The following is a 14,983-nucleotide window of genomic DNA, read 5'->3' on the forward strand; positions in this document are numbered from 1 at the left end:
TGTGCTAACGCACCGGACGGGGACGATTGTCGGAGCCTTATTCCACACGTGTATTAATGCCGGCACAAGTACCCTCGACCCCGCGCTACGTCACCGCTGGCTAATTGTTATTTCGATCTCCATCCATAATGCGTCATTGTAATGTGATGATAATGGTGCCTTCATGCGGTCTAAAGCTTATGCCTAGCATCATCGTCATGAAGTGATAGCGATAGCAGAAACTCACGTTAACAGTTGACCTTCCATCAGCCAATGACGGTATTGACAGTCAATCAACCAGAAGCATCGCTCTGGATGCATTGTATCACTGATACAGCATGCCCCATGCACAGCTGAAACAACGTGTACCGCCCGACATCTCCACGCCACCCCGAAACCCTTGGCCAGCAGATGCCAAATGCTTTGCGGCATTTGCGGCATACGCACTTCTCGACTTTTTAGTATAACAATAAGATCAGCCTGGTGATGACATGAGAACTTAAATATACATGTACGCCCATCGCTAGAGTTTTCCACGATGTGCAAAAAAAGTATTTGACGTGTTCACCCCATGTCGCATGCAGGCGCGCAGCCTGAAGAACAGAGGAATGTGGGGGGGGGGGGGGGCGCTGTGCGTCAGCTGAGCGACTCAAGAGTACCTTTCATTTCGTAGATTTAGAGCAAAACGCTCTGATGCTTGTTGGATACTCTACCGTACATACTCTACCGTACACATGTACAACTCACCCCGCTCTCCCCTCATTTACGTAAGCGTGTGATCCAGTGCATACACCTGGCCATCCGGGACCAAGTGTGCGCTGTGCTGTGCACCCATTACGGGCTTGGGCTAACCAGGTTGGAACTACAGAAGCCTGTTGTTTTGTGTGCCATTGCAGACATCTTTGCTCCACATTTGGGTCCAAAAACATGTCAACGGATGATTTAGTATTTTATCACTATAGACCACCATTACCAGACGGCCGAAAATGACGCTTTCTCGTTCCGTGAGTTCCCAAAATCATACTATGCAATGGACAAAATTTCATATATCTTTTCTAGATGTGCTGTTTGTGCTTGACTGCGTATGAGCTCTAAGTTTGGCCGAACTCCCATGTGAGCTTTGGCATGGTCCAGCTATGTGAAAACGGTCTAACCGCCGGCGACCTCGAACAGCCTGTCTATGGAAAGTGTCTATGAAAAGTGAAACAGACTTGTACCCAGCATCGAGCTGCCGTGGTCAGCAGCTGGGGACTTACGAGCCAGGCCAGCGTGCTTGGGGTATCGATCCCAGTATCTTTGTTCTCCGGATACTGGAGCCGTCAAGTGTGAGCGCCGGGCTGAAACAAAACCATGTCTCGTAAACGTTAACTAGATAAACGATGCCTTGCAGTGGACCTATGCTTGTTTCAAAGCACTATCGGTTACCAAAAGGTGAATCCAAACCATCGGTTGACAGAGATGGATCCGAACTATTGGCTCCTAGAAAACCACATCTATCTATGGTATGACGTAATCCGAAGCGGTAAACGACCACTGTAACCAAAAGCAACATTTGGAGTGCGTTGGTTGCGCATAATTTCACTTGTGTGCCGTTTTACCCGTAGCGCAACCCCAATGACGAATGTCACACGTTCTCAATTGAACATAAGCTGCATTGTGACGGTGGTTATGAGGACTTTGTGAATCCCACACTTGCGCTGCCAAACGCCTACTATTTAAGTTCGGGTTTGGGACATATGGACGTATCCAACACACGCGCTACACGCCGTGTGCATCACGCACTACAATGAGAGCTGGAAGCAGCTTCCAGAAGCGCAAATCATTCGGAGTGTCGCACTTCACAGGCGGACCAAGTCTCCCCATCTTACCCTCCGCTTTTAGCGTGCTGTCTTCCGACGGTAGGACAGCCTGCAAGTGACCTCGGCCTCGGCCGGCCGCCTGTGCGTAGGTCATCCGTCCAGCGTGCCGTCTTCCGACGACAGAACAGCCTGCAAGTGACCTCGACCGCGGCCGGCCGCCTGCGCGGTCTCCCCATCTTACCCTCCGCCTTTAGCGTGCTGTCTTCCGACGACAGGACAGCCTGGAAGTGACCTCGGCTCCGGCCGGCCGTCTGTGCGTAGGCCGTCCGTCCACAATGCGGCTGCGGTTGAGCGCGTATGCGTCAGCCGAGCGGCGGCTGGGGCGGCCCGGGCGGCGAGCTGGTGACGCCGGTCCAGCGGCCACCGCTCGTCCGGACGTCCGTGCGACCTTCGGGATGACGTGGGCTGGCGGGGGAGGGGCAGTGACGACGGCCGCTGGAAACCCCGCGCCGCCGCCGGCCCCGGCGCTGCGCTCTCCGGCCGCCCCACACTCGGCTGAGACGGCCCCGGCACGGCGCAGTCCAGTCCAGTTCCCACAGCCGGCCGTCGGCATGGTAAGTCATCCGGTAGGGGCCCGTGGCAGTCCGCGGGTCGTGTAAACAGGCGAAAAACCCAGCTGGATGGAGGCAGTGTTTATGCTCGCGGACGGCTCGGGTAAACCTCACGGAGGCAGATCGTGCAGGGATTTGCGGCAGCTTGACTCATTTTGGTCGTGACGAGTTTGGCGGTGGTGCTTGACATTCGTTTTTAATGCACGCTCTGCTTATTTGGGACCGGGAGGTCTAGTGACAGGGTGCGTTCATGGCAGCAATGTTCAGGCAAATGCATGATTAGACGTGCTCCCGTTCAAAATCTTCTCGATAAGCCGGAACCAACGATAGAAAACACGGCAGGTGTGTCATGCGACGTATTTCATGCGCCGCTTACTGCACAGACGCACGGAGCTGACAAGCTGGCTGGTGGACAAAGCGCCATTTTCTGGGAACAGTAACCTCCACCTTGCTGTCCTCACGGGCCGCCTAATCTCAAAATGTTCCAACTGGGGCATGCGGCAGCCATGAGCCGCGAGCCGGCTTGACGGCCGCGCCGGTGGGAGTCCCACCAGAGCACCTGCACAAATCCCTGTGTTAGCTAATGCTCGGTGGTATCGGTAACCTCCAGCGATACCCGCAGCTTTGTCCCGCAACTTATCTCTCTCCTGAATCTCTATCTCCTATGAACGGAGCGGTCCACATTGGAAGATCTTGAGACAAGCATCAGCTATGGTGAAAAAGCTCACTTGTAAACAGTGGTATGCTTTGATATGCAAGAAAAAACTGCTCTAGATAACACAATTTTACAGGCAAGTAAATTTGTTTCTCAATACGTCATCGCTTCATTGTCATGGAACGTTTCTATGACGCCAGAATCGCTGCCTGACTAGCCGTGTCAGGGTGGCCACTAGTGCACGAGCTGGCTCGCCTGTAATGCTTTAACCCGCTGTGTTAGCTGGTTAATGTATACGTGTGGAAATATCGGTGATCATTTTGTGTGCGTATTTTGGATCTTGTTGCACCGTTCTAAGCGCTTCTGTGACGCCGTGCTATGTATGATATGCTATGCTATGCTATGCATCACGTGTATGGTTTGTAATGCTGTGCATCACAAACCGTGCTTGGTGATCGAGGCAAGCTATCAGCGGCTTTAACTGGCTGTTAACTAACTATTGTCTGCCGATACGACGATTCTTGGTAACGCACTCAATACATAAATATTACAATGGCCCTGCTTGCGACCGTTTGCATGGAAAGGCCTTGGGGTGAGGGAATTAATGCGACGTTTTGGGATGCTATAATCTCTCGGTGGCTGCAAATTGGGCGGCGCGAAATAGTTTGCCCAAATTTGCGGGCGCCTAGCTCAGGAACAAGGGGATACACAACGGACAGTCGATCAGCACGTCCGCCTGTAAACCTCGCATGTCCGTGTATTTGAGAACCCCTTGTAACGGCGCTCGTCATTCAGCTGGCGATTCCAATCAGCGAGGCGGGATCCGTGGTTTTTGACCACACAGCCATCTCGTTTGCGATCCGGTTATGACCTTTATGCTCCGTCTGCGGTTCCCAAGCTCTCCTCGGTGGGGATTGGAGGCTAGGCAGGTGCTCTACTTTGGTCCTCGCGCGGCTGAAATGTGACGTGGGCTACGGCGGCCGTCGGAATCTGACCTCGAAAGCAGACCATCGGGGTCTGACCCCGGGAGCTGGCCGTCGAGGTCTGACCTCGGGAGCCGACCGTCGGAATCTGACCTCGAAAGCAGACCATCGGGGTCTGACCTCGGGAGCTGGCCGTCGAGGTGTGACCTCGGGAGCCGACCGTCGGAGTCTGACCTCGGGAGCTGGCCGTCGAGGTCTGATCTCGGCGGCTGACCGTTGCGGTCTGACCTCGAGGGCTGACCGTCGGGGTCTGACCTCGGCAGCTGACCGTCGCGGTCTGACCTCAGTAGCAACTGAAGGTGGGCTCCCCGACATGGCTCGAGCTGTGTCCTCCCCGCCCCCTCTCAGCTACCATGCGGCCGCGCTGGCGGGGCTGGAGGAGGCTGCGGTTGGACTGAGCCTTTCCGCTGAAGCGGCGAGGCCTCGACACGCAGGGCGAGCGGTCGGTGTCTCGCTTATGTGCTCCACCTGCGGTGAACAAGCGACCTACATAGTGTCATGCTTGACTGCCTGTGTTGCAGACATGACTAACCTTTTCAGCCGTTTCGTGCACATTTTCGCGTGTCCTTTGAAGTTAGTCATGCGTCCGCATCGTGCGATCTCGTTTATCATTGGAATCGTACCGGAACTGGAAGTTGAAAGGTCCGCTTACGTCAGGGACGTGGGGCTTTGACTGACCTGGAGCTTTGGGACGCGAAACACTGACTGGTCTGGAGCTCTGGGACGTGGAGCTCTGACCGGTCTGGAGCTCAGGGACTTAAAGCTCTGGCCGGCCTGCAGCTCTGGGACGTGGAGCCCTGACTGTCTTTTGGCCTTGGAACAAGGAGTACTGGCCGGCCTGGAGCTCTTGGACGTGGAGTACTGGCCGGCCTGCAGCTCTGGGACGTGGAGTACTGGCCGGCCAGCCGACTGGCCATATCGGCTGAATCGGCTCATGGCAGCAAAGCCTTGTAGCGTACTATCGCCGATTACTTTGCATGTGATGTAGCAAATCTGCTAGATGTATTTAGCTGACGTGCAACATTAGCGAACGTTTGTTTATAAATTGGCCATGGCTCAGAAAGCCACGCGTGTTACTCGGCCCCACTCACGCGGTGCATTATTGTACCGTCCAATTGGCCTCGTTAGCCTTCTTCGCACGGCTACCATACCACACCTCTGCTGCAGGCGCACCGGGCTCTCTGCACACTCATGGTCATCGGGCTCAGCTGGGCTCCGGCTTGCGGTCAAGGTGAGTCTCGTTGTGCCTGCGCCGCCCACCCCGGCCGCCCCTGCAGCGCGCTGGTCGCGGGGGAAGCGTCCGGTTGGGTTTACCCGCATGTCGGAGCAGGGGCCGCGGGGTGTGACGGACCGGTCCGGATCGGCCGCTGCGGGCCAGCCCTGGCTCATCTTCGTCCGTCGGGGCTGTGTGAGGGATGACTCGGCAGACACGGAGGCCTCCGTGCGGCCGTGGTCTGCCACACTGCACGGGTGAATCCTGAAGTGTTGCACAGAAGATTAAGCATCCTGTGAAGCTATTAGAAGGTAGAGGGGGAGAGAGAGAGAGAGGACACGGAGCATAGGAGAAGGGTAGAAAGAGGGGAAGGGAGCAAGAGACAGACAGACAGACAGACAAACAGACAGACAGACAGACAGACAGACAGACAGACAGACAGACAGACAGACAGACAGACACAGACAGACAGACAGACAGACAGACAGACAGACAGACAGACTGACTGACTGACTGACTGACTGACATACACACATACATGCATCATACAGCCAGCCAGACAGACGGACAGACAGACAAACAGACAGACAGACAGACAGACAGACAGACAGACAGACAGACAGAGTGGAGGCTGACTCTGACCAAGCTGGAGTTTCCCAGTCAAAACCGCAGTGATTATCTTGAAAAGCTACCTTTTGCTGGCTGACTGAGGAGCAGTGATTTATCGCCGGAAGCGGGCGGGCTCCATCAAGGGAACAGTTGTTCACCTGTATCTATTGGGGAATGTATGGCCATGCGCTCCGATGCGTATCCGCTGGTGCCGATTGTAACCGATGTGTACTGCAGGTGCATGCCTGGACATAGTTCACTCGCGTTGCGGCAACGCTCGTGCGCGGAGACGAGAATTAGATCGAAATTTCCCGGCGAACGAACGGCGTGTGTGTATACAGAAGCAGACATTTGCCTGGAGCCCCCAAAATATCCCAGGATCCCATCTTATGATCACAAATAATGCAACCCTAGGGGATCCTGGATCCACCCTTGGTATCCAGACACTCGTCTTTTTTGAAGTACGGATAAAATAGTCTAGCGCTGTCAAGAAACGTCCCGGAGCGGCTTAAATCCTTCTCTGGTGACAGGGCTGAAATGCACAAAAGTACTTGAACGTTGGCCTCATATGGCCATGTCGTAAAGGTTCATGCGTCAAGGGTCAGAGGGCAAAGGGTCAGCCATGTTTAAACCATCAAATTCACGACCTCGCGATGATATGGTACTGGGAAGATAAGTCACTTGGACATTTGCATGCCTTGCACCGCGGTCATACCGCAAAAAGGTCACAATGCACAATCAGCAGGAAAGAAACATTGGAGCACGACCTGCCTGAATTAGGTACGAGTTCCTGCGTACAGATAAACTGCGCTGTTCCTGCGTGCGGATAAACTGCGCTGTTCCTGCGTGCGGATAAACTGCGCTGTTCCTGCGTGCGGATAAACCGCGCTGTTCCTGCGTGCAGATAAACTGCGCTGCTCCGCCCGTTTGTTCCACCGGCTCCGACAATGGCGAATGCGTCGGTGTGCATTAGGTGCGACTGGTCATGGATGTCACCGCCGTGAAGCCAACCCCAACGAACCCGTGTGATTCACCTAACGGTCGTGGTTAAGATCAGGGAGTGCTGTGCGCATTGTTAATACCCGAGGTAAACGGATCGCACAGCTGCACCTACTCGCCGCCTGGATCGTCACCAAGCGAGTTTCTCGCGCTGTTCTTAAGAGTCATCGGGCGAGGCGACGCGGAAAGATGCTGAAAATAATTTTGCGAGAGATTAGAGAGACTTTAGCACCTCGTCGTCGAGACTGTTGTGTCGGTGCCTGCCAGGTGTAGGTGACCACGGACACTGTGAGCACCTGCCACATGTGAGCTGTCGAGTAACGTATCACATTGCATGAATGTGGTGCATATAGCATTGTGAGCTATTTTCAAAGATTGTTATGCCGTAGCGCACGTGCCAGAAGATGGAGGTGTCTATGGCCATGGGTACCTGATGGGTATAAATGAGGAGTAGCGTGCTTGAACCAGGACTATAAAGACACCCTAATACGTTTTGGATTAAGTTAGACACGGGTTTCAAAACGATATTTTTCTGGTAAAGAGGGTCTGGCTCTCATTCCTCATTACAATGAAATAACTTCCATTTCCACGTTACTTTTCGGTGTCCTATAAGCGACACCACCCGAGCGACGTCCCCATTTTGTTGCGGCAGCGGTCTACCCAAATAGATACACACGACGTGTCACACGGGCTCATCCTGCAGTCTTGGCAGGCATGTGGCGTGTTCGCTCCGCCTCTTGCGCCAAGGATGGAATATTATCCCAAATCGCGTCAATTCAGGACACTCCAGTAGGCAGTCCAAAACGGCCGCAGGCACCGACGTGGTTACCAGAACAATTCCAACAGTCGTGTGCAGATAATGCTGCTTGCTTCTCCTCCTTGCATTGACTAACTGCGGAGTGGTGTGACCGTGTCTGTCACGCGTGCACACAACCACTCCAGTACACAAGCTCTGTCATCACAGACGCTAATCACAGCCCCCTCCACAGACATCGTGTTCGGCAGGCCCTTCGACAAGCCCGTGTCATCATCGTCCTCCTTCATTGAAATTCCGGCGAATGTGCCCGGCAGCGACGTGGTGCTTCTGCGCGGCGGCGACGGCCAGTCCGACTGCCGGGACCCCGACCGTCATCTGGGCCGCTGCGGCGTGTTCCAGGAGTGCCGGCCGCTGACCAGCACCCTGCTGCCGCTGACCACGGGCAGCGTGCGCTACCTGAGGCGCTCGATCTGCCGCTTCAAAGGCGGCCAGGCGATCGTCTGCTGTCCGCACGACCCGCCACGGCTGGAGGCGACCACGGCGGCGCCGCCCTCGCTCGGCGACGAGTCGCGCCCGACGCCACCGGCGCCGACGGAGCCGGGCCCGACGGCAGGGAGCGGGACGGAGACCGCCACCGAGTCCGGCGCGGGCGGCGAGGTCAAGCCCACCGAGCCCGCTGAGGTCGAGACCAGCACGGCCGCAGCGACCGAGGCGGCTGCGACGACGCCAGCTGAGCCTGAGGACGAGTCCGCGGTGCCGCCGACCGGCACCGAGGCCCCGGTGCAGGTGGTTGACGCTGTGCCCGGCACCGTCCAGCCGGACGCCTCCACAACGTCCGCGTCCCCCGAGCCCTCCTCGGAGACGATGGCGCCGGACGCCGACTCGGCTGGTGCCGGCGCTGACTCGACAACGGAGGCTGCGGTGGAGGCGGAGGCCACCGCGCCGCCCGCCGAGATGAACACCGCGCCGCCCGCCACCACCACTGCCGTGGTAGACTCCACCACCCCCGCCAGCGCCGGGGACACCACCGGGGAGCCGGGAGCCGGGAGCGCGGAGCCGGGGCAGACCAACGGTCTCCGACTGGAGGAGGACGGCAGGGGCGAGCCGGTCGCCCCGCCGGGTCTGGACACGTGCGGCTACAGGAACGTCAGCGCCAACCGCATCATCGGCGGTCGCATCGCCGAGCCCAGTAAGTGGTCGCCGACGGCTCTGACGATTAAAGGAGCGATTCTTTGGTGTTTTTGAAGGGGTGCTCCACCTTTGTATGAAGCTCTGAACTAAACTAGCAATCTCGAAGACCATTCGGTGGCTTAGATGCGTTCTAGTGCCTTAAACGCGTGCTAAATAATGGTGGGTTCTCTGGAGGGAGAACGAACGTTATTTTTACTTGAGTTTGATCTATGCAGTGGTGCGGCAGGCACAGGGTGCACGGTGTACAGGCACAGGGTGTGCGGCAGGCACAGGGTGTACGGTGTACAGGCACAGGGTGCACGGCAGGCACAGGGTGCACGTACCTCTCTCCGCTTAGGCCCAGAAAAGCCCGAAGGGCCCCTCGGGACCTGCGATTAAGGGCCCAATTTTAAGGCTCAAAAATGGGCTGGCCGGAGGTCATACCAAGGGCCTCCAGCTCATAGGGCAGGGCCCTGAAATGTCGGTCGGGGGTCCTAGGTGCCGATCGGGGCTCCTCTGAGTTGATGATGGTCTTTTCGTCGGTCAGGCACCATGCGTACCGAACAGTAGACTCCGTGTCGGCCTGGGCCTAAGGGTCAATTTCCCAAGCAGGTTCAAGCCCGGGGCACGCGAATGACATTGGTCAGGTTCCTAAGCCAATGAGAGGTCCCCTGTGTTGGCCAGCGGCCCAAGGTGCCTAGCAGGGATTAAGTGTTGGCAGCGGGCCCCGAGTCAGCCAGGGGCAGCGTTAGGGTAGGCCTGAAGAGGTGCCAAAAAGCCCCTCGGGACTGACGCTCAAGGGCCTGGCCAATGATGGAAGAACTCGAAGGGCCCAAAGCCCTGCCTGAGGCCACGCTCACGATCAATGCCCGTAGGGCCGTCACCTAAAATTTCACACAAAGGGCCTCTTGCACCGATTGAGGATTCGCTGGGGGACAATGTGGGCCTCCTCTATTTCGGCCAGAGATCGCCAACACCAAACACTCGTCTCTGTGTCGGTCTTAGCCATTGCGGGCCCATTTCCCAAGCAGGGACAAGACCAGGGCTCGCAGTTTGCATTCGTCTGGGCTCCTATAACAAAAGGGGCCCCCTGTGTTGGGCAGGGGTCCAACGAATTTAAGCAGGATCCTGTGTCCGCACGCAGCCCGAGCAGCTCAGGGAACATTTGCTAAACAGAGACAGGGACGGGACCCTGAATGCCAGAGGGCCTCTTCCTTGGTTGGGGCCCTCTGACAATGGAAGGGGATATGATAACTTATGATTAGAGTCCACGATGAGCCAACGGGGGTGCCTGTATCAGCTCCCATTGCAGCAAAGGGCCATCCAGCTAAACTAGTCTCTATACAGGCATTGAATCGCCTGCGGCGAGTCTTGTGTTATGGCGGCTCCTGGGCCAATCCGGGGTCAACTGCAATGGTGGGACGACCTCTCGCGTCATTGAGGGGACAAATATATGATGATGTATTTCCCTGGTGGTTTTCGGAACGACCAGAAAACCTCGCCCCGTGTCGCCAGAATGGCAGCTGACAGGCATCCGGTGCTGGAAGGGAATGGCCCTCCAGCCCGGGGGCGGGAACGATAATGCGCCCCCTGGTGCATATGGCCCCATTGACGGGAAAAGGTGAGGGTCTCATTAATGTTCAACAGTAACTCGCAATGAAGTCAGAGATAAAGAAGGACACCCAAGTTTGCCTGAGAGCATCCATCCTTTTGTAGAATCGACTGGTGAAACAAATAACGTAAAGAGTTTTGAGCCCGCACGCTCGCAATCTTGGAGCAAGAGCTGCGACGGTCGGGTTTGCAGTCTCCGTAGAACCAAACGGTGCTGGCCGCCGCAGATAGCCCCAGGCGGCGGGCGTCGGATGTGCGGGAACGACCGTCGTGAAACAATGCCTCCAAAAGTCTTTCAAAATAGATTCGTACCATTCCTCAGTAATCGTGCAGGAGTCCTTGAATACTTCTGTGTAACCGATACAAAATTTGACAAAGTTTCGTTTTCTCTCGATTTAGAAAGCGTTCACTGAGCCATTGAAATCCCTCCTTCGTTCAGTTCATTCCGTTCAAAACCCAAACAGAATGGCATATGTATTCCAGTACATTCTGGCTTCTATTTCAGATAAAGAAGGTAGGTATAAAATAGAACAAAGAAAATCGTGCCCTCGAAATGAACTACATTTCTATCCACGTGTCCACCATTTCCAGTGATATTTGGTTTGTGGACCCTATCAACCTCGCACCCCGCCCGCACTTAAGCCAGACTCTGGTTGTGCGCCTAGTCCAATGCAAGGTTACAGGAACAGCGGAAAATCTGTGAACTGTTAAGGGCATAATCGTCCGTCAAAAATCACTCATTTCCGATAACGTATGTCCTTGCCATAATCTAGCACGAACAAGAATTCAAGCGATCACAGCATGAAAAAGATATTCGAGTTCGAGTTAGAATAACCTTATCATCATCTAGCGATTCCCGACAACGCTGCCCACCTTCCTACCCTAAGCTGACCACCATGAAGCAACTTTTTTGAGAAACTCCAGTCGACATTGTTGCTCGCTGGTCTGCACGGAACACAACATTGCCATGCATTGGTTTCAAACGAATGCTAAGTTGCGGCTTAGGAGCCGCAGCTGAGATAGCGAATGGCATGAGATGTCTGCACGTGCGGGACACGTGGTTTTATTGGAGACTGCAACGCTCAAGGGCACTTGATGCTTCTACGTGGCCGATCTGAAGTACTCGCAGGTGGGAGACGAAATTTTGTTTGGGGTTGCGTGGAGGCATTCGGAATATTCTCAAGCCTGAACAAAGATGACCCAATGGAAAAGCCATTTTGAGCCCAGCCCTTAGTGAGTGCTGTGTGGAAATTTAATACTTGAGAGCAAATTCGGTTGTCCTTCAGCCTTTGCCTTGAGACCCGTGCCACCCTACCTTGACAGCATTAACAGTGGCATTGTCTTCAAAGGCTCCCCAAGTGAGTGTACTGTTTCCGCCTTCTCCTGACGCCACTTGCCGCAGTTTGCCAATGTCTGGTGGGTTCGTGGAAGCCGCCTGACTTTGTCGCGCACGGTTCCAGACGCCTGGCCATGGCTGGCGGCTCTCGGTTACGAGTTTACGGAGAACAAGATCGAATTCTTCTGTGGAGGAGCCCTGCTCACAGACCAGCACGTTCTCACGGCCGCCCACTGCATCAAACCGGAGCTGTAAGACCGCCGACCGGCCAGAAGCACCGGATTTGGGGCGTCGCAGACCGTTACGAAGCAATCTTCATCGGTCCCCAGTCGTGCTTGATCTGAAGCAGGACGTGACGCATTAAAGACCCAGTATTTGGGCGCCGCGGCACCGACGCCGCTGCTGATGGAGCCCGGACGGTGCAGTCACAGTGTCTTGGCTGCCATGGTCTGCACTTTACCGGCACCAGGACATGACAGACATGCGCTGATGGCATCAAACGCTGGTGCCAAACCTGGTACCAGTCAACCCCGCCGTCTCTATGCTGGCTCTCACTGCATCTAGACCGGTGCCGGTGCCAAACCCGGTACCAGTCAACCCCGCCGTCTCTATGCTGGCTCTCACTGCATTTAGACCGGTGCCGGTGCCAAACCCGGTACCAGTCAACCCCGCCGTCTCTATGCTGGCTCTCACTGCATCTAGACCGGTGCCGGTGCCAAAACCCGGTACCAGTCAACCCCCCGCCGTCTCTATGCTGGCTCTCACTGCATCTAGATCGGTGCCGGTGCCAAACCCGGTCCAGTCAACCCCCGCCGTCTCTATGCTGGCTCTCGCTGCATCTAGATCGGTGCCGGTGCCAAACCCGGGTACCAGTCAACCCCGGCCGTCTCTATGCTGGCTCTCACTGCATCTAGATCGGGTGCCGGTGCCAAACCCGGTACCAGTCAACCCCGCCGTCCTCTATGCTGGCTCTCACTGCATCTAGACCGGTGCCGGTGCCAGAGACCCGGTATCAGTCAACCCCGCCCGCTCTAGCCGGCTCTCACTGCATCTAGATCGGTGCCGGTGCCAAACCCGGTACCAGTCAACCCCGTCCGTCTCTATGCTGGCTCTCGCTGCATCTAGATCGGTGCCGGTGCCAAACCCGGTACCAGTCAACCCCCGCCGTCTCTTGCTGGCTCTCACTGCATCTAGAGTCGGTGCCGGTGCCAAACCCGGTACCAGTCAACGCCCCGCCGTCTCTATGCTGGCTCTCCACTGCATCTAGACCGGTTGCCGGTGCCAAACCCGGCATCAGTCAACCCCTGCCCGCTCTATGCCGCTCTCACTGCATCTAGATCGGTGCCGGTGCCAAACCCGGTACCAGGTCACACCCCGCCGTCTCTATGCTGGCTCTCGCTGCATCTAGACCGGTGCCGGTGGCCAAGCGGCTTTTAAAACCAAACTGTGTACATGACATCGCGTATTTGATCTTGAGTGATTGTGGTGTCATGGAGCTAAGATTGGCCTGTCTTGTAGAAAACCTGACACTCGTCTTCGGTCGTTTACATCACATTGCCGGAGCGGAGGCGGCAAGAAGACCATACAATTGGCAGCAGTGCAACGCAAAACTCCTTTCGTGTTATTTTGGAAAGCAGCAGAACGAATCGACCGACGGAAACGCCTGCTGTATTCCTTTTTCACCTCTCAAAGTGATACCAGTGGTTCGGTAATCTCATCCAGCATGGTAATCGGATTCTGCGCTTCCATCGTTTCAGAAAGACGGTCCGGCTCGGAGACCATGACTTGTTCAACGAAACCGAAGTGAACACCGTGGTTGAACACCCGGTCCTGGCCAGCTTCCCTCATCAGGAGTACAACAATCGTACCTTATTCCACGACATTGCCATCATCAAGCTGCGAACTCGTGTGAAACTTACCGGTAAGGTGCTGCACGTAAGGACGGACTTAGGGTGGTAATTTACTTTTGGTCACGGTTTCAGCTTTGACAGACGCTTGTGCCTTGGAAATGTTAGTGAAGTCAGCACGTGAGTAGTACCGCATATTTCTCAATACGAATTTGCGCATTTTGCTAACTGTACGTACACGCTATGATAACGTGGGAACTTTGCCGCCGCAGTACCTGCTGAGTCGCGTGTATGGAGCATGATATCAAAGACAGAACAATGGCATTCCGAAACTGGGCGACATGAATACTCAGAATAAAGCGTTTCAATGTAACAAGCTTTGATTGATTGGCTAAGTCGACGTGCAAAAATCTGCACACATTAGACGATTGCTATTCACGACCACCCACCTCTGATTTCAGACGCTGTGCATCCTGTTTGCCTTCCCATTGTTCCTGAGATGCGAGAGTTGAATCTGGTCAGGAAAACGGCCTTCATCGCTGGATGGGGGACCACAAAGTTCAGTAAGTGAAAAATGGCATGAGTCGGCTGACCGGAGCATTTTGTCAACTGCGCACTGATCCTCAAACTGCTGTATTTGCAGCTGAGCTGCTTTATCCTCGCACACTGTTTAATTTATTCTTCGTTCAGCGTTTCGTTCACACCTTGTTTTATCTTCAGTTAAGGCTTCTCATTCTCAGTTGCCCCTTCCTCGTCCGGGCCGGTCGCACCTAACGTTACGCCTGCACTACAAACGTGTGTAGGGTTTTGCCTTGTGCACGGAGGCATGACCTGACAGCAGTTCAAGTAGTGAATGGGGGGCTCGACTCAAATTTTTCAGCCGACTCAGGACCGGCTCACAGATTGCGGGATCCGATCCACTTCATGACTCATAGCCGTTCAAAATTTTTGATTCAACTCAGGTTGCGCCCGTCGCTTGCGTTAAATCACTTGGCTTATGACTCACGTGGCTTACAACAAAGATCCGGTTCAGTTCCATTTGGCTGATTCAATATATATTATATATATATATCTATATATATATATATATTATATATATATATATATATATATATATTATGGTGTAGGGGTGGAAACTGTTCAAACAGCCAAGTAGCAAGTCCTGCAGTTTAGGCTAGCAAATCAGCGCCGGAGCAATACCTTTCCTACACTGTTACCAACCAGCTTCTCTGATCTCAGCTCTAGGCAGCACAGCCTACCTGTCACCCACGTCCAGACCCTTTAGTTGAATAGCATGCAATGTGGACGTGCTGTTTTTTTTTTAGATAGCCTCAGCAATAGCATGCTTACACACACCCGCTCAAGTAGTGAGTGAGAGGTCAGGCATGAATAGGTTCATTTCTCATAACGCGAA

At 54.8% G+C, this 14,983-nt stretch overlaps 1 protein-coding gene across 1 annotated transcript; it reads left to right on the forward strand.

Annotated features, from left to right (window-relative positions):
* The first annotated feature begins 2,354 nt into the window (after positions 1-2,354).
* On the forward strand, positions 2,355-14,153 carry LOC119089668 (serine proteinase stubble). The gene is made up of 6 exons (XM_037212462.1): positions 2,355-2,392; positions 5,195-5,258; positions 7,838-8,794; positions 11,847-11,973; positions 13,480-13,643; positions 14,031-14,153. Exons 1-6 carry the CDS (start codon positions 2,390-2,392, stop codon positions 14,138-14,140), a joined length of 1,425 nt encoding a protein of 474 aa, XP_037068357.1. The 5' UTR covers positions 2,355-2,389; the 3' UTR covers positions 14,141-14,153.
* The last annotated feature ends 830 nt before the right edge of the window (positions 14,154-14,983 follow it).

This window comes from Pollicipes pollicipes, unplaced genomic scaffold, assembly GCF_011947565.3.
Source record: "Pollicipes pollicipes isolate AB1234 unplaced genomic scaffold, Ppol_2.1 Scaffold_3087;HRSCAF=3621_pilon_pilon_pilon, whole genome shotgun sequence".
Lineage (NCBI taxonomy): Eukaryota > Metazoa > Arthropoda > Thecostraca > Pollicipedomorpha > Pollicipedidae > Pollicipes > Pollicipes pollicipes.